We start from the raw sequence: 22,004 nt of genomic DNA on the forward strand, positions 1-22,004 counted from the left end.
ATTTCCTGACCTTAATCAAGGTTCTGTATGAGCACAACAGGAACTATAATGTAATCAATAACCCGTAAACCCAGTGTGTCTCTACGGCTGTGTAGCATTAACATTCTATATTGTAACTATATTGTAAAATTGACACGTGACTCCATATATCAAGTTGGTAGAGTTGTGCTGCCGCTGTATTTTGTTTTAAATTTTCAACATCATGCATGTATTTCCAAACAAGTTAAATTTAAATCAAATTATAGAGGATATTAAGTCCTGGTCTTCTGTTCTCAGCCAAGGGTTAAACTATATCATCTTATTTACTTATAAACTCAAAGGTTGAAGAAAAGAAAGTGACCATCTTTACTTTTAATAATGTGTTAACACAAAACAAACTGACAAGATGTTACACATTCACATTTCTTCACTGATTTTTACTTAGCTTCTTTCCTAACCCACAATCATAAATTAGCTTTAAGTCTAAAAGTGATTACGGTTGTAGTAATAATAAGAATGGTTAACAAGGCTAAGATAAAATAAAGACAAATTAATGCGGTAAATAAAAATCCCCTGTGAAATTCTGTTAATTTAGGAGTTTTCTACTTTGTATCATTTCATTATTGCACTATGATTTGCTGCTTTTAGAGATCCTCCTTCACAAAGAAGATGCAAAACAAAGTCTGCATGGGAAAACATTCGTGTAGTTTGCATATCAATTATGCAAGTGAGTGTTTTGCTGGAGTCATGTCAGTATTATCAAAGGACTACATTTACGTATGTATTAGTACAGGAATAAACATGTCACTGGATGCAAGAAAAAGGGTGTGAGAAATGTTTTTAGTGTCCCCAAAGCATTAACGGTTCATCAAAAATAAATTTGGTCTCCAAGCAAAAGTTTCGGTCATTGACACCAAACCATCATTTCTGAAACAAACACAAAAATAAGGTCTCTTTAGGAGAATCCATCCAGTGTTACAAGTGCTGGCAGCACCATCTGTGAAGATCCCAGTGGTCACGACAGTATTTCAATGTGCCGATGGTTAGCTGGTCCTTAGTGATCACTGTATCTTGGTCGGCGCTCTTTGGTTCCAATGTGACTCTATAACTCACGAGGCGTCCGCAGGCGGCGAACCAGCTTCACTGGCTCCCCCTTCCAGGATTTCCTTGACTTGTTCAAGACTCTCAGCCTGTCGGATTACCTCCAGCTTCACCTGAAGGGGAGAGAGGGGTCAGTAAAATATGAATTTGTCATTGATAGTGTGAAAGTCCTACTGGGGCACCTCAGAAAAATTGTTCCTGCAATTTCCTTCAGTCAGTATATTTCACTCCTCCACTCCCATAACTTCTAAAACCGTATGCTGCTTCTTACCTGCAGCGACTGGGAGAGCTGAACAAAGTCCCTCTGTACAGTCTGGCTGGTGTCGACCTGGGAGCGCAGACTGATCACTTGGCTACGCAGCTCCAGACACTGTTGCTTCAGGGCCTCCTGACAGCCACAGAGAAAACGATCACATTAAAATACTTCTCGTCTACAAATTTCTCCATGGCCTAGCACCGCCCTTTTTATCAGTTCTTCTCCATCCGTACACCCATATACTCTCCACTCCCCACTCCAGGCTCTGCACTATGGGTGACACGGACTTCAGTGTGGCTGGCCCTAACCTCTGGAGTGCTCTCCCCCAGATTTGGCACCAGTGCAAATATTTTAAATCTATACTGAAATCTTACATGTATAGATTAACCTTTCCTGCAGCTTTGTAGTATGTACTGTATATTATCAATGTATTCTGTGTTTCGTTTTATGTATATTAGTTGTATTTGATCACTTGTTTTCCTTTTATCCTTATTTTTTTCACTCACTTTTGAAGTGTCTTTGGGTGACTTGGAAGGCACTGATAAATAAAACGCATTATTATTTATTACTAATATTATTATTATTAACGTCATCATAACAAGGTGCTAGATTTGAAAATGTATTACTTAGGAAACTCCTACTGGTAGTACCAACAAGAGAAACGGTAGCTAACAATAATTCATGTCATTATTTATACTACGAGGTGCACATGTTCAGTTAGTTTATTCTTAAAAAAGGTCCCACATTATGCAAAATGCACTGACAATGTCCATTCAACCTAAATATTAGGTGTGGGGTCGAAAATCGATACAGCATAGTATCGCGATATTTTCCGTGGCAATATTGTATCGATACATGGACGTCAAGAATCGATTGTACATGAGAATCTTACTTTTTGGTACTATAATAATAAAATCAATTGCTTTTTCAGTCCATGACAAAAAGAGTTTTCCTTTGGGGACATAATTTGAAGTTGGGATTAAAGGTGATAAATTGCAATATATCGCAATGTGTTTAAAATCGCAATAATATCGTATTGTGGGGCCTCTGGTGATTTCCACCCCTAGTAAATGTCCCTGCTGTGTCTAAAGACCCCCAAAAGAAATACAACATAATTGTCTCCTGCTCAGTCTTTCAGTAAATGTGTGTGCAAACACGCCGTTTGAATTTCTCTCCATTCTTGACGTCCTGAATGGATCTGGTCAGCATAGGACCTCTTCCAGCCCTTCAGCACCCTTATTCAGTATGTCTCGCAGAAAGTGATTTTACGTTTATGAAGGAAAGGTAAGTATTTTCAGTTTTTTCCACTTATGTTTCAGTTTATTAGTTCAGTTTTTTTGTACTGTAAATGTAAACATTTTCTAGAAGACAAAAAAATAAAAGTATGAACCTGAAAATTTGAATAATATGGGACCTTATGGGACCAATAACCACAATTAATAATTGATCTTGAAGGTTCATTCTTGACTTGACAAAAAAGTCTCAACACAAGGTCCAACTTAATTGCCGTTTCCCAAACTTTTAACCACATACCTTGGTCTTCCTCAGTGGATGGAGTTGCTCAGTTGTCATGGAGAATGTGTATTTGTCATTATGTGACCTAAGTGTGGATTTTCAGTCACATGGTCATACAGTATTTGGGTGAGATTGTAACCCTCGTTTCTGTTCAAGGATGGAAATTGAGCAACTCCATCTGCTGAGGAAGGCCACAAGTAAGTTGAACCTTTTGTAGAGATTTAACCATTACAGACAGGAATCATCACTAGTACAAATAACAGCACTGTAGCTAAAAAAGCAGGTTGGATTTACCTTATCATTAATGATGGCCTTGTTGGTGTTCTGCACATGAGAGAGTGCCACCCGCAGGGCTTCCAGTTCAGTGCGGCAGGCCAGTAGTTCAGCCTGCAATTGGTCCTTCTGAGCCTGGATCCTCTCTGTCTCTGTCTTCAGACTAGACAGCTGGACTGCACACACAATCGCAAACAAGGCGGCTTAAAGTTTATGCTAGAAGATCACTGTGGAGTTCACTGCACCATCTACAGAAACACTGCTGTGATTATTAAAAGGAATATTCCAGTTTATTACATCTTGGTTCACCACAGTGATACAAATGTTAAAGGTGAATGTAACCCTACACCAATGACAAGACCTACTAATTGGTTTACCAGACTAATAATAAAACATGTTCACATTCACTCACCTGCCAAAACGTCTGACGACAGGAGTTGGAGCAGGCAGGAAGAGGTAAAGAGAGAATAAACATGAGTCATTGTCAAGACTGTCGGTGTTGAAAACCTGCCCTAAATTATAATATAATGCACAGACCATTCTCCTCTGTCCGGGTGTCCAGCTCATCCCTCAGGTTGACAATCTCAATGCGAAGACGCTCTTCACAGTGAGCCCCCTGCACGTTAGAGTCACCATTACTATTCATAAACGTTGTCAAAGCACAGACACAATCTAACCACCTATACCGCATGGAATAAACATTTTACACTACCAACAGATGGCCAAAATACTTCCAGAGCCAGAGCACTGACAACTTGGGAACAAAAGTGAACCTTTGTTCACACTCTTAAAAGGTAAACGACATAAATACCGGAGCCGTTTGAATCATTTCCAATTCTGAAATGAAGAAAAACAGCACCAAACTAAAGGGAAGTCACCAATGAACAGATACAGGTTTCTGTTCCCTTTACAATGCGATGTGAAACTATTCTTCTCAGTAAAGGGGATGTGAAAACTGTAAAATACAATGATTTTACTAATTGTGTTACAGTGCATGTACATCTGAGTTTTCAGAAACTGGATCCCAAGTGAGTTTTCTTTGCCGCAGCACTCATGGAGCAGATACACTGTAAATGAAAGCCTAGAACACTACTCATACCTGCAGCGTTGGTGGGAATGATGAGCTGGACTCTGGTCCTTCATCCTCTACTTCCTCTCCTTTCAGTCTGGACAGCTCACTGCACATCTTCCTCTGGGAAAATGACAACTCTGCCTGGACACACGAATGCTCATTTGAACACCTACTCCTACAGAATAACGTATTAACAAATTGTGTGCTGGCTCTGTTAATTATACAGACTTGCCCAAGGCATCAATTGACTACTGTTGGCTTTTTCACTGTGTGATGGATGAGTGAGTCATCGTGCAAGGTTTACACATTTATGGCAAAAACATATTTAAGAAAACTTCTAGGCATCTTTGCATTTTTAATAAAAATGGCTGAAACTAAACATAAGAAAATGTAAAATCTACACATTTTGGGAAATAAGGTTATTCTCTTTTTTTTGCTGAGTTAGATGAGAAGATCAACACCACTCTGATGTCTGTATGGAAAATATGTAGCTGGAGGCAGGTGCCAGTCAGCTTAGCTTAGCATAAGAAAAGGACATGGGGGGCTAGCTGGCCTGGCTCTGTCTGAAGGTAACACATCCTACAAGCGCATCTAAAGCTCACTAATTAACATGTTATATCTCGTTTGTTTAATTTGTACCATTTGTGTAATCCATCCTAACCCTAACTGAAATGTAAGATCAACACATTGTGGTTTTACAGGTGGGTTATGTGCCAGACTTTTCTTGGCTGGGTGCTGGTTGCCTGGCAAACTCACAATGACTACCAAAAGTTACTGTTCCCCACCAAGAAATACTGTAGTCCAGCACACAAACACGGCAAGAATCTCTGCAAGAAGGCATGTATCGTAAAAATTTGATTAATAGCCAGGGCTTATATTAGCTAAAAATCACTGAATTGACCAGGCCTTCATTCCTTCTGCACAAAACTGAAATAGGCTATAATCAAACTGTTTCAACCAGTATTATACTTTAGTCCCCGGACCTCTTTTTAAGGAACTAAAAGGTTCCTTCAGCCCACTGTTGTGTGCGTTTCCACTGTGGACTAAAGTCCTGCAAAGATTAAGCAAATTAACCAGCGGACGTAGGCTGTAGGCCTCCACGACGTACAAAGGGATGCACAGGCATCATTATTTGTAACCACTATCCATGAGCAAAATTTATAAATGAACATCAGATTTGATTGGAATACAGTGAAAAACTATAGGCTTTGCTTGACCATTAAAAACAGCTTTTTTGTGTGGGAGTATAATGAAGAGATACACGATAAAGTTTGTTACAAATTTAATAACAAACGATAAAACCATCAAGTTCTTAAAATAACTTCAGCACAAGAACGAAACACAAAACATAAAATCATGACAGTTTGGAAGGTTATTAAACCATTTCCAGCTGCAGCTCTTACATCTGTGTCTGCCTGAGCTCGGAGGAACGTCATTTTTAACGAGCTTTATTACCTGCTGTAATCAGCTGTACCGCTTGTTTTGGAGAAGAGGAGACCGGCTTCAGCTCTGAGTAAAAACTTTCTGACTGATGAAAATTTAAAACAACAACTCCGGCCCCAGTATTTAGCTTAACTCCATCAGCTGTTCGCTGTAAACAAACAACAAACCGCTGCAGGCTGGCTGTTTTTTCAGAGGGATACATTTAATGTTGACGTACAATCTCAGGCGGACATCGGTGAGACTTTTGAGGCTATTTGACTGTTGATTGTGATTTACTGGTTTGCAAACAACGGTTGAAAAGAGGAGCAGTAGTAAAAAAAATAGCCGACATGCTCAATTTAAAGCCAGTAGCCTCTACTCGCCCATTCAGAAATTCACTGAAAGGCATGACCCACCCCACCAAAGTACCGGTTCTTTCGGAAAGTACTACCCCACGAGCAGGGACTTTTTGGGGGGTAAAATAAAGACCCTAGACCAAATTTAGACCCTGGTCCCTGCAGTGGAAACGCAGTGAGTTCCTCCAAAGATTCCTAGTTCCTCTGGTGCAAACACGGCTTTATATAAAAAAAGTATCAAATCATTAATTTGATCTAGCTCCGACAGACCGTTTAGTTGCTTTTATTTTCTAGGTAACAAGGTAACGAAAACAAGCATACCCAACAACACAGAGCAGGATGAAGAGAAACGTGTGGCAGAAGTTAGGAGACAGTGAGCGATGGACTTCGCGTGACAGTATTCAAAGGACAGGATTAATTTTTATGAAAAGCTGTTTTTATTCTTTTGATCAGCGGACCAGTACGGACTTACCGAGTGCTTCAAAGGTAACATGAGTCTGCAGTTTAATATTTGTAAGCTGGCAACCCAGGGGACTTTAGGAGGTGTTATCCATCCAAAGGACTTCTATAAAAACCTGACCAGGCGTCTAATGAAGACAGGCATTTATTTGTCAAAATGTGGACTCACACAGGCCAATTAACCAGACAGGCGGCTATTTCCCAATATGTTCTATGTTTTTCTTTAAAGGAAATCACCATCTCTGACACAGTCATAACACACTGTAGGATCGACATCATAGCACTTACCAGCCGACTCTGGACTGCATTCTGTGATTGGCTAAAAGATTTCTGTAAATCCTGGAGGAGGGCCTCTGAAGCGTGGACCTGAGACTGGAGAACTGATACCTGAATACACATCCAGACACACACATAAAAAAATTAAGTGAAATGTGTATGATCAGAATCAGCTTTATTGCCAAGTAGGTTTTCACATTAAATTATATGTCTTGGTATTTTGGTGCATATTAAAACACATAGTAAGAGAAAAGAAAAAGAAAAAACAAATACTGCAAAAGTCATAAATCATAATGACAAAAATATATCTGTTTTTAAAATGAAAAGAGCTGTAGAGTGTTTAAAACAAAGAGGATGGAATGTGCAAATGTTCACAGTATAAAGGATTTGTGCAATATGCAGAAGTAATAACCCAAAAAAAGGTGCATTTGTGCAACTGGCTACAGAGCAGTGTTCCTCACCTGTTTGTGCGTGTGGTTGGTCTGTGTATCCAGTTCTTTCTCCAGCTCCTCTTTCTCAGCCTGCAGCCGACTTACCTCCCCTCGCAGCTCTGACACCTGCCCAACACACCACGCCATCATTACACCACAAAGTCTTTTGTCTTCTGGGAAGCTTTTGGTCAGAGCAAAAACTTTGCGGCAGTAAATAAAAAAAGGATGCTTTTTTCTTTTGCTGTACCCTTAGCATTTTACTGTGGCAACATTTCTTAAAATTTAGAAGTATAAAGACGCAGTGATTCAATAAAAGTACAAAACCTGACCTTACCAGATATATGGTTGTCTGTACCTGAGCATTGAGTGAATCCCAGTCGCTGTGCGTGACCAGTCGGTGTCCAGCCGGCGGCAGGTAGATGGCTTCAGGCACCAAAGTTCCTGTGGAGACTAGAGAGTCTGTGTCTTCCTGAGCATGAAGCTTCCTGGGCAGAGAGGGCGTCTCTAAGGAGAATGAGGACAACGAGTCCGAGTCGCAGTGCCGCAGTGAAAAATACCCTTCCGCTGTAAGTGACGTCCCTTCGCCCTCTGCCGCCTCAATCTCTGCTGGTTGGTTGTGCCTCCTGTCCATCAATGCCGTGGCCTCGCCTTCTATCTGGCTGTTGGTGATCGCTGTTGGGGACCGATTACTGGCTACTTCTGCATCCACCCTGCTTTTCCTTCCACTGATCTACCAGGTAGAGGAAAACAAATGCTGGGATTAAGAACAGAACACTTGCAAACAAATTTGGAAAAAGACACAAAGTTAAACACTGACCATGCTCTGTCCACTGGCTCTCCTCCACTCCACAGACTGAGACTGAAGGACAGCTATCCTGGCCTCATACTGCGCTGCTGTCTCTGTAAACAACAGAGGATAATGAAACAATGATGAAACAATTTAATCCTACAGTCAGATGAACGATACACGGTTTGCTTGAATGGTTGAGATTACTAATAAGGCTTAAAGCCCTCAATACTTTTAAAAAGTGATGCTGTATTTGAGATTATGATCTGTTTTATTAGCAAGGCTTTAAGGTTTAACAATATAATAAACTTTAACTGCTGCTTTTTAACTTTAAAAAGCAGCATAATCATCATGTAACTGCTTCCCTGTTCTCGCCTGACCTTCTACCTACTGACCTTTTATTACATACTTTGGCCACATACCAACATTTTAGCTGTATTAAACTTATATTACCCATTGAAAGCCAACAGGTTAACTAATATTAGACATTTGATTAGAAATTACAAACACTGGAACCGAAAATGAAAACAAAATAAATGTAGAGCTGTTTAGTTCCCCTTATAAAAATAGGTCCTGCTTTTGTTTTGTTTTTTTACATATCAAATTGAGAGTTTTCCTGTCACAGTCAGATGTTACTTGCATGTGCATTTACCTCAAGCAAGGTTAGAGCAGAACAATGCCTTCCTTTACACTCAATATGTATCCAGTAAGTACTTTCAGTACATATGACATTATTGAAATATGAAAGTGAAAGTCCAAGTCTAAGTTTCTTAGAGCTGTGTTTGTTGCAAAAAAATAAATAAATAAACACTGCCAAACCTCTTGTCAAAGGGGTCTTAAAATCTAGAAAAAGTTTGTGTGTGATATATACACAAAAAATACCGCGTTCTAAATCTATGGTGCAAAATGTTTTATGATTTAGGCTCTGATTTATTTCACCCCACAAAAAGAATACCAAAAAACAAAACAAAAAACACACTGCGTTAATATGTGAAATTAGACCATGTGCACACAGGGACTGTCACAAGCACACTGTGTTTATCACACACACATGTAAATATTCAGCCACAGCCAAACACAGACATACCTCTGAGAGCCTCCTGCAGAGACTGGATTTCTTGATCACATTGTTTTTGCAGCTCTGCCAGTTCCTCCTGTTTGCTCAGCTCACAGATCGTCGCCACGCCCTGCCAGTGTTCGGCCTGAGCTCGGCACTCGGCTAGCTGGGCATGCAGGCTCAACTCTGAAAATCATAAACAGGTTTAAAGGATAGCAATCAGACAAGACCTGTAAGTAAATACCTTACTGTAAGATAAAAAGAAGGCTCATCTGACGTCACTGATCTATATGCTGAGGACTTTGCAGAATGTGTTGTCCTTGTTAGGAGGACAAATAGTGGTTGATAGAGCTGTCTGAAAGTTGCATACAATCCCTTAAATATACACCATGTCATGTAACAGTGTGTGTGTATTTTGAAGGATTATGTCATGACACAACCTGACAACATTCATAGTTGTTTAAGTGTATGACAGGGTACAGAATCTATTGTTTGCATTGTTTAGTTCACTAGATCAATGAGGAGAGTGAACCCTATCTATAAATGATTCAAATTAGTGAACTGGTAAATAAACAACCAGCAAAGTCCCACAGATCCCACTGCTGGAAGTGTAAAAACAGTAAAGATAATTACAAAAATCAAGCAATTTCTTCCTTACTAAATATGTAGAAAACATTTGACATGTTAACTCCTCATTTGATGATGGTCATTTCACCTTTTATATGTGATACAGATGAACAAACAAATATTCCTTTTGGGCAAAGGGCCTGTGTCCACCAAAGCGTTTTTTACCAGCTGAAAACGCCACCTGCTCTTCTGAAGACGCCTAGTTGGAATGTTAATATTCAATAAGTTCACTGTTATACAGATTGTCTCCAAAATCACATCACACATCAATGGTCTCCTTAAGGTGATACTACAACACTTAAGAGAAAAAACAGCTTTTACAAATTTAGGGGAACTTTAATCTTCAATTACTTCACTGTTATAGAGTATTTCTAAAATCCTCTCACACATCAATGGCATCCTGGTGTTTATGCAACAATGTTTTTTTATGGTTTTAATGTTTTGCAAGATTAAGTTTAGTCACTCCATTTTCACAATTAGAGATTTTGGCTTTATTTTGATTAATTTGAACAAGAATCTCTTCAGCATTTAAAGCACATAAGAATGTGTCTTCCTTGCTTTCCTCAACAAATAAATTCCCATAGATTTAGGCTTTATAAATTGCATAACCTACTGAAACACACAATACAAATCATATAGCCTACTAAACTGCATTTTCTGAGAAAGATAACAGTTTTGTTTAGTAGTTTTTCTCAGTAGTCAAAAGTTGAAAAGAAGGGTTAATGCAAAATAGTTTATTTATTAATTAAAGTAAAAATAATTATGTTAGGAAATCCCGTCTGACCCTCTATTTGTTTTATGACTAATAACTGAAAATATATAAAATCACTTTTGACATGTGTTGCCCAGTTTGCCCTCTTTGTGGTGAGAATCGAAGTATGTTGGTAAACGTATCATGTGTTCACACTGATGCAACTATGGACCTATGACACTTTGTTTGGTCTATTTGTCTTTAAATATACACAATAACATACACCAAGAGAATAGCCATCAAAACATGTTCAATTATTTGTCCAATATACTGTATATCTTTATATTCATAACAAAACAAAAAATATCTGTACAATGAAAAGAAGACACTCAAAGCAATGGTCTTTAAAATAAATTAAGACTCTGAAACAACCTTTTTATGTGTTCAGCAAAATTATATAAGAATTGAAACAAACATGGCAAAACAAACACTTCCTATATAACTACACAACTGATCTTACTATTAATGAATACATCCACCATTGTAATGAGACATTGGTCAACTTCTATCTGAAAGTTAAAAAATATTTCAGAACTGTAGCTTCATTGTTGTTATTGGTTTGTTCTTCTTGTTTTCCTTAACTTTCACAGTGAAGAATTCCCCAAAATTATGCAAAACCATATTTCTCCTCACTAAGTGTTGTAGTATCACAAGCAGGATATCACTGACGTGTGAGGTGATATTGGAGACACTACAGCTCATAAAAGTGAATTTATTGAAAAGAAAAATTCTCCAAAATTATGCAAAACAGTATTTATACAAACTAAGTGTTGTAGTATCATCAACACGAGATCACTGATGCCTGGGGTGATATTGGAGACACTACAGCTTATAACAGTGTAGTTATTGAATATTAAAAATAGGCCTACCTAATATTGGGTATGCAAAAGTCTTTTTTTCCCCGAAACTAAGTGTTGTAGTATAGCCAGGCGTATATCATGAATGTGTAAGGTGATTTGGGGGGCACTACATTGTATAAGTGGGAAGTTATTGAATATTTATGCAGTATGTGTTTTCCGCGTTGCAATTTGTAGTCCCTGGTCCCTGCGCTCCTAGAGACCAATGTTACTTGTGCTGCTCGTAGGACGAGTCATTTAGGTGAAGATGTACTTGTAGCTTGTTACTACAACAGTAAAGAAGCGTTGTTTGTGTTTTAAAAACGTTTTGCTTATGAGTTATTGATCCCGGAAGTTCGAATCTGTGAATATATTTCCAACTTTACCGAACTTTTGGGATTTGGGATGTGTAGAGCTGTGTTTTTTTGTGATATTTTTTGGATCTCCAGGACCCCAAACACAACCTTAGGATGATCAACTGCTGCAGAATGAGCATCTTTCTTAGGTTACTTTACAGTGACACTTGTTGCTGTGTTGCTCCAGCTTATCCTAGTTGGCAAACCTTTCTCATGGCAAATGACCTGAAGTTGCAACACTGCTACTTAAGTTACTTACTTTAGTAGCAGCATAACATTACTCAGAGATAAATTAGTTGTAGGCAATAGGACATGGACGTTAATCTATCGTTAGGATAATAACGTTAGCTAATAAGTGAAACAGAACTCTCACTTTAAATTAATGTATCCAGAGTGAAATAAAGGCTGAACCAGATTAAAAATCACTTTGACCTGGACCAGTGGACCCCCCTCGGGGGCTTAGAGAGGACCCCGCACCCCAGTTTGGATACAACTAAGTTAGTTAGCTTAGCGGCTAGCAGCGCCCGTTCATTCCTATGGTGAAAGATGCTAATAGGCCGTTAAACGGTTATCTGACCAGAGCTGCTTCAACATCAACAGGTTTCTCTCACAGTGAAGAAAAGCTCACAAGTTAATGTTTACTAAAAACTCATGTTGTAAAGAGGTTAGCATCGCCCCACAACCAATCTTAAACGTGAAGCAGATTAAAGTTTAACGCTTTTATTACCTGTGTCTTCGCTCTTGGAGCTCATCTTCCCGTCAGACACAGCTCGCAGGCGGAGGCCGCCCGACGAGACGACACGTCTCACAAAAGTCCGTGAAAGCTGTCTAAATCATGCTGTACATAAGCACCAGAGCTTTGATGTGGGACTGATCCGCGCAGTGTCAACTTCAGGAAACAACTTTCCCCGGTCTAAGCCTGCGGAAACACGTCAACCTCCTTCCTGTTCACAAATACCTTTTCCTCCGTGCCTCAACTTTTTATACGGTCTATGGCCAGACCTTGTGATCTGCATTAAATCTTAATGTTTTTAATGGGAGCTAAATAAAGAAAAGTGGCCACATGTTTGCTTTTGTAAAAGCCACACCCATATATCCTCCACGTACATTAAAACTCCAGTCATGTCCAGTGTATGGTGACCACTGGAGGTCACTGAACCACATACTGAACCACATTCTTGGCTGTCCATCAAAAACAACGACACGAAATAGTAACTGGATTTATTTAGAGGAATTTTGATGGCAGAATTGAATAACAAAGTTAGTGTGTAATAAAGATAATAAATGGTTTGAATTATCTTTAGTATATCATGAGAGTAATATGGAGGTGTAAATAAAGATATGCTCTGGAGGAGGAACAATGGTATTACTGGGCAAGATTGGGTGTTACTAGAACATTCCTGAGTAATCTAAACACATCCTGGAAATTTAAAGTTGTTTTATATTTTTGCTCCCAGATTATTTCCTGAATCTAGCTTTTCCTTTGAATGCACACTACGACCGATCCCAGCACTTCCCAACCCTGTTTACTATGTGAAGTCTGAAAAACGGGGCAAATATTGAAAAAATATATACTGTGAATCACATCTTCTTTCTGTAGATTCACCTGCATGTTATTTATTGCCTGCTTTGCCAATTTGGCTGATTCTTAAGGTTTTGTCTCTAAAAGTGAAAAGGTCAGTGTGAAGGCAGTGTACTGGATTGCTTCCACATCTTGCAGGCAATTATGTAAATTATTGGTGGGTGTTAATCTAGATCCACACTTTTTAACAGGCTAGTATTGTCTCTGCACAGCTTTTCTTTTTGGAGGAGCTCTGTGCAGGAAGAGGGACAGAAATAATGGTGTTACTATGGTTGAAGATTTCATTAGGCAATACTCTTAACAAACTTTTACGAAAATTAAAGCCCGGCCAGGGAGACAATGACATCAGCATCAGTGAGAACACAATGTACTACCAAACCAGATCTGAATCATGCATGCCGGCAGGGAGAATTTATCCTTCCTAGACCTACAGAGATTCACTATGTGTCCAAATTATGTTATTATAATGTAGTGTACATACCACATTTGTGGATTTTAATAGTAATAACATCCAACGAAGGTTAAAGTCAAGGGCAACTGGACTTGGTTGAAGATACTGGAAGACTTTAACATTTGTTGGATAACTATGACCTGGATGACTGAGAATATTCATAGACAATAGTCATAACACTTGTTCCAAAGGGACACCAGCTTTTGAAAAGTAACTGAAAAACTTTGGGAATTATTATTCAATTGTCAATTTTTAATCAATCTCATGTCTGAATCGTGAGCTCTCAATACAGTGATCTGAAGTTTACTGAAACAGAATACACACTGAGAAACAAACTTGTGACAAAGTGATTATATATTTATTTCTAAACTACAGTGAATAAAAGTGAATAATATGGAATAAAGATGATATGAACAACAATAATGCAACAGATCAATGTTAACAGATTTAGACTAAAAGGGGGAGTTGAATGATAAACAGATACTGTAAGTTATAGTTTGGCAGCAGTGAAAGGAGGCAGGGATCAAGTTATGTGCTGTTTCTTTAGTCTCTTGAGATTTTAACAATAGTTACTAAATTAGTTACGCGCATTTACCAGACTCTATCCCAATGTAGTCAAACACAATAATAATAGCATGTGTTACATTCAGATCATTTCAAAACATTAATAACGGGAAGGAAAGGTATCTCATTAATTAAAATATTCTTATTCTTATTAAACTATAACAGTTCTACATGTTATAATTGAACATATTTCCTAATGACAAAACAAGATAATGAGTAAAGCTTAATTAAACAGGTTAATATAAAACACAGATCATACTCTTAATAGGGAGAGAGAAAAAGATTAACTGAGCAACTAAAGCAAGGTTACTGAAAAACACATTATCTAGTAACATTAAACATAACAATAAAGAAAAGGAAATCACGTCATTACAATAATTCTAAACCATAGCATAAACAAGATGAAGGAGGAATACTATCTATTACAAAGAAGTTAATACAAACAAAATGAAAAGGGTTTAATTACTTTCATACGGTATCAAGTGTGATTTTATCTTTTGACCTCTAGAGATCGTGGATTAAACTCATTAAAGTCAGAACTCAGCGACTTGTTGACCTAAGTCACATGCAACACTTCCTAAAGAGAGCCAGTCTATCTGTATAAAACAAAATGAAGCTAATCTTGACTTTGGGTTACCTAATAGATGGACCAAACCCTTTTGCACTACTTTAGGAACTAATAAGTTTGAATAATCACTTAAAAGGAACAACATGTAAATCATAGATTGACTAATACATGTACAGCTGAAGTTGGAAGTTTGCATACACCTTAGCCACATTTAAATCCAGGTTTTCACATTTCTTGACATATATCCTATAATCATTCCCTGTCTTAGGGTCACTACTTTATTTTAAGAATGTGAAATGTCAGAATAATAGCAGGGAGAATGACTAATTTCAGCTTTTATTTCTTTCATCACATTCCCAGTAGGTCAGAGGTTTATATAAACTGAGTTAGTATTTGGTAACACTGCCTTTACATAGTTTCACTTGGGTCAAATGTTTTGGGTATCTTTTCACAAGCTTCTCACAATAGGTTGCTGGGATTTTGGCCCATTCTTCCAGACAAAACTGGTGTAACTGAGTCAGGTTTGTAGGCCTCCTTGCTTCTCACATGCTTTTTCAGTTCTGCCCACAATTTTTCAATTGACATGAGTTCAGGGCTTTGTGATGGCCACTCCAGTACCTTGATTTTGTTGTCCTTAAGCCACTTTGCCACTGTTTTGGAAATATGCTTGGGATATTTGTCCATGTGGAAGAGCCAAGCTTTAACTTCCTGGCTGATATCTTGAGATGCTGCTTCAATATACCCACGCAATTCTCCTTCCTCACCATCTATTTTGGGAAGTGCACCAGTGCTTCTTGCAGCAAAGTAACCCCACAACCTGATGATGGCAACCCCTGCTTCACGTTTGGGATGGTGTTCTTTGGCTGGCAAGCTTCACCCATTTTCCTCCAAACATTATAACGTATGGGCATTTCCACCAAACAGTAAAAAAAAAAATGAGACGTGCAGCTGTAAACCGTACACTGTTAAAAAAAAAATAAACTTTAATATTCCGGCAGTTGGGGTGCCAGAAAAATTACGTAATATAACAGCAGATAACCAACTCGTAAAAATACGGTAATATTCCATAATGACTATACAGTTTAATCTGTGAAGTTGTGAAGTGGACAGGGTGGACCCAAATGCAACGCTCAAGATTAACAGGTTTTATTTGGGGAAAGAAGGGGTTGAGGGAGAGGTGGACGACAGGGAAACGCAGGCACGGGGAACCGAGGAGACTGAGACCAGAGAGCCGAGGGACACTGGGGGCCGAGGAAGAGAGGAGGCACAGGAGACCTGATCAGGGGGTTGGCGGAGGAGTGTAGTGGGAGGCTGACTGGGGAGGCACGAGGGAGAGCTGGGAGGACGCCTTGGGGGGAGGAGAAGTCCGAAGGGAGAGGGCAGGTGAGCGAGCCCAGCCGACTTGACAGAGGACGAGAGTGAGCGAACCTGGGGAGAGACAGACAGACAAACAGGGTTAGTGACTCCGAAAAAAAACAAGAAAAGTGAGATAGATCATACAGGTTACGTGAGCGCTTGAGGGATCAAGTGGCACCGGGTTTGGAGCAACAACGATCAAGCAGCAATGGAGTGGAGAACCGGGGTAGAAGTACTGTTGGAGATGAGGCTGATTGCTGGCAGGTGTGGCAGGCAGAGGAAGTGGCTGACGAGGTGCAGGTCGTTGGCTGCGCTCAGAAGCAGAGGGAGGGAGGGAGAGAGAGAGAGAGAGAGCACACACGGGAGAAGACACAGGGAGGCAGGCAGAGTATAGAGGGAAAAAATAAATAAAAAATAGACAAAAGAGGAGAAATAACCAGGACACTCACTGTCAGCCGGGCTGCCACCACAACACACCTGCAAATACTAGATTTTCCTTTTAAAAAGTGTCAAAATACTGTTCTAAAACTGGTAATCAGCTGTGTGTGTTCATTGGACCATTCTTCTAGAAGCACATTTGTGAGGTCAGGGACAGATGTTGGATGAGAAGGCCTGGCTCGCACTCTCTGCTCTAATTCATCCCAAAAGGTGTTCTATCGTTGGGGTCAGGACTGTGCAGACCAGTCAAGTTCTCCACACCAAACTCGCTCATCCATGTCTTTATGGAACTTGCTTTGTGCACTGGTGCGCAGTCATGTTGGAACAGGAAGGGGCCATTCCCAAACTGTTTCCACAAAGTTGGGAGCATGAAATTGTCCAAAATGTCTTGGTATGCTGAAGTATTAACATTCCTTTCACTGGAACTGAGGGGCCAAGCCCAACCCCTGAAGGAAAAAAAAAAAAAAAAACACACCAAACTTCACACACTTGGCACAATGCAGTCAGGCCAGTACCATTCTCTTGGCAACCGCCAAACCCAGACTTATCCATCAGATTGCCAGACAGAAGCATGATTTTGTTACTCCAGAGAACACGTCTCCACTGCACTTGTGTTTAGCGGCGGTGTGCTTTTCACCATGTATCCAAAGCGTTGCATTGCGCTTGGTGATGCAAGACTTGGATGTAGCAGCTCGGCCATGGAAACCCATTCCATGAAGCTCACAGAGACATCCAATAAATGTCTCTACGCACTGTTCTTGAGCTAATCTGAAGGCCACAGGAAATTTCACAAATGGACTTATTGCACAGGTACCAAGCTTGAATTCACTGAGCTCCTGAGAGCAACCCATTCTTTCACAAATGTTTGGAGAAGCAGTCCACATGCCTAGGTGCTTGATTTTATACACCTGTGGTCATGGAAGTGATTGGAACATCTGAATTCAATGATTCGGAAGGAGTGTCCCAATACTTTTGGCAATGTAGTGTATACCGTCAGATCACACAGCCCTATTTATCAGTGCAGTTATTTTGTAAATCAAACGCTGTCAAGCTTTTTGGATGTAAGGAAAGGCAAGCTAGTGTAGATCATCTGCCTTTTGCTTATTGCTCACACTTAATGGAAGAGCTGGTGGTGGAGGGGGAGTGGTTATCTGCTCTGTCATTTTTGTAGCCATGTAGCCACCAGACTTGAGTTCTTCCCTAATTCTGTGGAGAGGGCTATGGACTAACACATTTCCAGAATTTGGTCACCAAACCAATTATTAAGGGAAACTTACTTAATGTCTTGCAGACCTTGGATAGATATACTGTTGATTTTGTTTTTACTTTTGACTTTCATACCAAAAACTAGCAAAGAAATGGATTCATTTGGACTGCGAAGAAAAACTTCACTTTCGCACTTGTCTTTCTACTTGCATATATTAGCATCTTTTTTGTATACCAACTTAATTTAGAAATTTTGGACTTCCCCAACTACCGTGCACACAGTTGTGCGCTGCCTTGCAAGGACAGGTGAACCTAATTCAGCAATCAGCTGTAGCACTCCTGGGGCAGAACTAGAGGACAGAAAAGGAACAAGGATGCACAGCACAGAGAAACACATACAGCTGTAACAACATTTACCAGATACAAAAACTGGTTTTAGAAAGTCATAAAATATCATATTGAAACCAGGGAAGAAGTCTTTGGATTGTGCATTAAGTTCACTGTATGTAAAACCACAATATTCCCCTCTCCTTTGCCTTTCGTGTCTCTGTACAGTTCTATCAAAGCAAAATGCCAGCATTTTAAGAAATACTTTCCAATTACTTTCCCATTCAGATTGCACTTTAATCTTGGAGCTATTTCTAACAGAATCCAAAATATTCTTTATGTTGACCCAATGGGGTTTCTAATGAACAGATCTGAAAATATCATCAATAAGGTAAAGAAAAACTGAACTACTTTTGTTTCAGGAGAACAATTCTTTACACTGAAATGTTTGACTTGTGTGGCTTATTTGTTGTGAGCATGGAACTGAATAAATGGTCTATAAATAATATCAGATGTAGGAATCTGTATTGTGGTGGTACTTTAAGAGGTCTGTGGGGTGGTGATGGTGCAATGGATAAGACACATGCTTTTGGTGTGAGAGACCCAGGTTCAATCCCTCACTATAACCCATCCACCATTGTGTCAAGCAAGACACTTAACCCCTATTTGCTCCAGAGGTGTGCGACCTCAATTGTAAGTCACTTTGGATAAAAGCATCAGATAAATGTAAATGTCTGAGTTTCCTCAAATTAAGTAAATTTAAGGAAGTCTGAAACTGTCACAAATAACCCTAGTACAAGATAAATGGATATATATACAGTGAGGAAAATAAGTATTTGAACACCCTGCTGTTTTGCAAGTTCTCCCACTTAGAAATCATGGAGGGGTCTGAAATTGTCATCGTAGGTGCATGTCCACTGTGAGAGACATAATCTAAAAAATCACAATGTATGATTTTTTAACTATTTATTTGTATGATACAGCTGCAAATGAGTATTTGAACACCTGTCTATCAGCTAGAATTCTGACTCTCAAAGACCTGTTAGTCTGCCTTCAAAATGTCCACCTCCACTCCATTTATTATCCTAAATTAGATGCACCTGTTTGAGGTTGTTAGCTGCATAAAGACACCTGTCCACCCCATACAATCAGTAAGAATCCAACTACTAACATGGCCAAGACCAAAGAGCTGTCAAAAGACACTAGAGACAAAATTGTACACCTCCACAAGGCTGGAAAGGGCGACGGGGAAATTGCCAAGCAGCTTGGTGAAAAAAGGTCCACTGTTGGAGCAATCATTAGAAAATGGAAGAAGCTAAACATGACTGTCAATCTCCCTCGGACTGGGGCTCCATGCAAGATCTCACCTCGTGGGGTCTCAATGATCCTAAGAAAGGTGAGAATTCAGCCCAGAACTACACGGGAGGAGCTGGTCAATGACCTGAAAAGAGCTGGGTACACCGTTTCCAAGGTTACTGTTGGTAATACACTAAGACGTCTTGGTTTGAAATCACGCATGGCACGGAAGGTTCCCCTGCTTAAACCAGCACATGTCAAGGCCCGTCTTCAGTTTGCCAATGACCATTTGGATGATCCAAAGGAGTCATGGGAGAAAGTCATGTGGTCAGATGAGACCAAAATAGAACTTTTTGGTCATAATTCCAGTAACCGTGTTTGGAGGAAGAAGAATGATGAGTACCATCCCAAGAACACCATCCCTACTGTGAAGCATGGGGGTGGTAGCATCATGCTTTGGGGGTGTTTTTCTGCACATGGGACAGGGCGACTGCACTGTATTAAGGAGAGGATGACCGGGGCCATGTATTGCGAGATTTTGGGGAACAACCTCCTTCCCTCAGTTAGAGCATTGAAGATGGGTCGAGGCCGGGTCTTCCAACATGACAATGACCAGAAGCACACAGCCAGGATAACCAAGGAGTGGCTCTGTAAGAAGCATATCAAGGTTCTGGCGTGGCCTAGCCAGTCTCCAGACCTAAACCCAATAGAGAATCTTTGGAGGGAGCTCAAACTCCGTGTTTCTCAGCGACAGCCCAGAAACCTGACTGATCTAGAGAAGATCTGTGTGGAGGAGTGGGCCAAAATCCCTCCTGCAGTGTGTGCAAACCTGGTGAAAAACTACAGGAAACGTTTGACCTCTGTAATTGCAAACAAAGGCTACTGTACCAAATATTAACATTGATTTTCTCAGGTGTTCAAATACTTATTTGCAGCTGTATCATACAAATAAATAGTTATAAAATCATACATTGTGATTTCTGGATTTTTTTTTCTTGATTATGTCTCTCACAGTGGACATGCACCTACGATGACAATTTCAGACCCCTCCATGATTTCTAAGTGGGAGAACTTGCAAAATAGCAGGGTGTTCAAATACTTATTTTCCTCACTGTATTCTAATGTGAACATGTGGTAATTATTAATTATAAAAAAACATGATTTAAAAATGTTTGTTTTAGGTTTCGATAATACACCTATAGCTAAGACTCAATCAAGTATCTGTAAAATGGCATTAATTGTGAAAATACGGGAAATTCCTGAATGTATTGTAACAGTTTGTTTACGTGAAAACCCCCAAAAGTTTCCTTAAGATAACACAAATGTTATGGTTATTCACAGCTACAGGTTTTTCATGTTATTTTACTCATGCATATTTGTTGAAAAAAGATTTTATCATTAAAATTGTATTAAACGTTTTACCTCAGATTTGTGTTAAGTGATCCCCTTTAAACTTGAAAGAAATGATGGTTTGACATTTATCATAATTATCTATCGAATTATTTGAAAGTTTTCATCGTGATTTTTTATTTATTAATGTTTTTATATGAAATATTTTAGCTTGCTAATGAGTGTTGTCATGATAATTACTTTCATTTGGTGATAAGTGTTGGAGAGCCAAAGGTTATTAAAGTTAGATGAAATGAAATGAAGGAGGAACATCAGCCGGAGTTAGCTCTTTTAGCATTTAGCTTTACAGCTAGCTAAGAGGCTAGCTCTAGATCCTTTTCCTGTGTCCAGCGGACTTTCTGTTCTGTTCACTCTCTCGGTCTCCCATTTTATGCAGTTCTGCAACAAGTTGACGTTAATAACACTGTCACAAGCTTGCAGTAACAAAATAATTATTCTGTTGGCTGAACAATTAATTTCAGTGAATTCAGATCAGTTCAGTTCATTCATGCAGTTTACATGTTTAATACGAATAAATACAGATCATTTAGCAAGTTGTTTGCATTGTGCAATCACAGCAGCACAGCAATGTTCTTTTTGTTGTTGCAGTTCTGCATGGAAAGTGAGAAATCCAGCAATCTTTGCTGCAAAATAATTAACCATGTTTTTGTTTTCTTTTGTCCAACAGCTCTTGTCCTTACCCACCACCCTTCACTGTTACCTCTACCTACTGTACATCTTTATATAAAACCAATGGCTCTTTTGAGAGCCACTCCCTTACTCCTTTTACTACCTCTTACTCTCTCCGTCACTCACTCACTCACTCTTCCAGAGGCCCTGGTGTGTTCAAGTAAGTATTGCTTTTTAAATTTTTTAATCTTGTCCTGGTTTGTTTGAGTGAAATAAGTACATAATATCAAAATATATTTGTCTATGTTGTATGATGTTGTTCATCTCCCGCTTGCTCTACCTCTAATAGAAATGCCAGGCCAGGGGTCAACTAGTCGAAAATGCGCGGTCTGCCACACTGAACTAAATGTAGCCTGCAAAAACTGCAACACCTGCAATGCAGAGCAGCCACATAAGCTTAGGTTAAAACAAAATGTAATCGGACCACCTCTCACATACAATATGATGCATATATGTTGGTATGTGATTGCTTTTATAATTTTCATGCAGGTTATACTCCAAAGGTCCCATATACGTTTTAATAACAATATCTGTTACTTTTATGTGTGTGTGTTTGTGTCCTTGTATTTCTAGCTCAAAAAAT

At 39.3% G+C, this 22,004-nt stretch overlaps 1 protein-coding gene across 1 annotated transcript; it reads right to left on the reverse strand.

Annotated features, from left to right (window-relative positions):
- Positions 1-321: 321 nt before the first annotated feature.
- Positions 322-12,532, reverse strand: rabep2 (rabaptin, RAB GTPase binding effector protein 2). The gene is made up of 12 exons (XM_038696962.1): positions 12,282-12,532; positions 9,015-9,170; positions 7,958-8,040; positions 7,496-7,870; positions 7,171-7,266; positions 6,722-6,820; positions 4,224-4,337; positions 3,662-3,740; positions 3,537-3,548; positions 3,146-3,300; positions 1,352-1,468; positions 322-1,193 (listed from the first exon to the last, which is right to left on the reverse strand). Exons 1-12 carry the CDS (start codon positions 12,304-12,306, stop codon positions 1,089-1,091), a joined length of 1,416 nt encoding a protein of 471 aa, XP_038552890.1. The 5' UTR covers positions 12,307-12,532; the 3' UTR covers positions 322-1,088.
- Between the last annotated feature and the right edge of the window lie 9,472 nt (positions 12,533-22,004).

This window comes from Micropterus salmoides, unplaced genomic scaffold (assembly GCF_014851395.1).
Source record: "Micropterus salmoides isolate LMB-PRFRI ecotype aquatic unplaced genomic scaffold, ASM1485139v1 Ms_hic_scaffold_10, whole genome shotgun sequence".
Taxonomy (NCBI): Eukaryota; Metazoa; Chordata; class Actinopteri; order Centrarchiformes; family Centrarchidae; genus Micropterus; species Micropterus salmoides.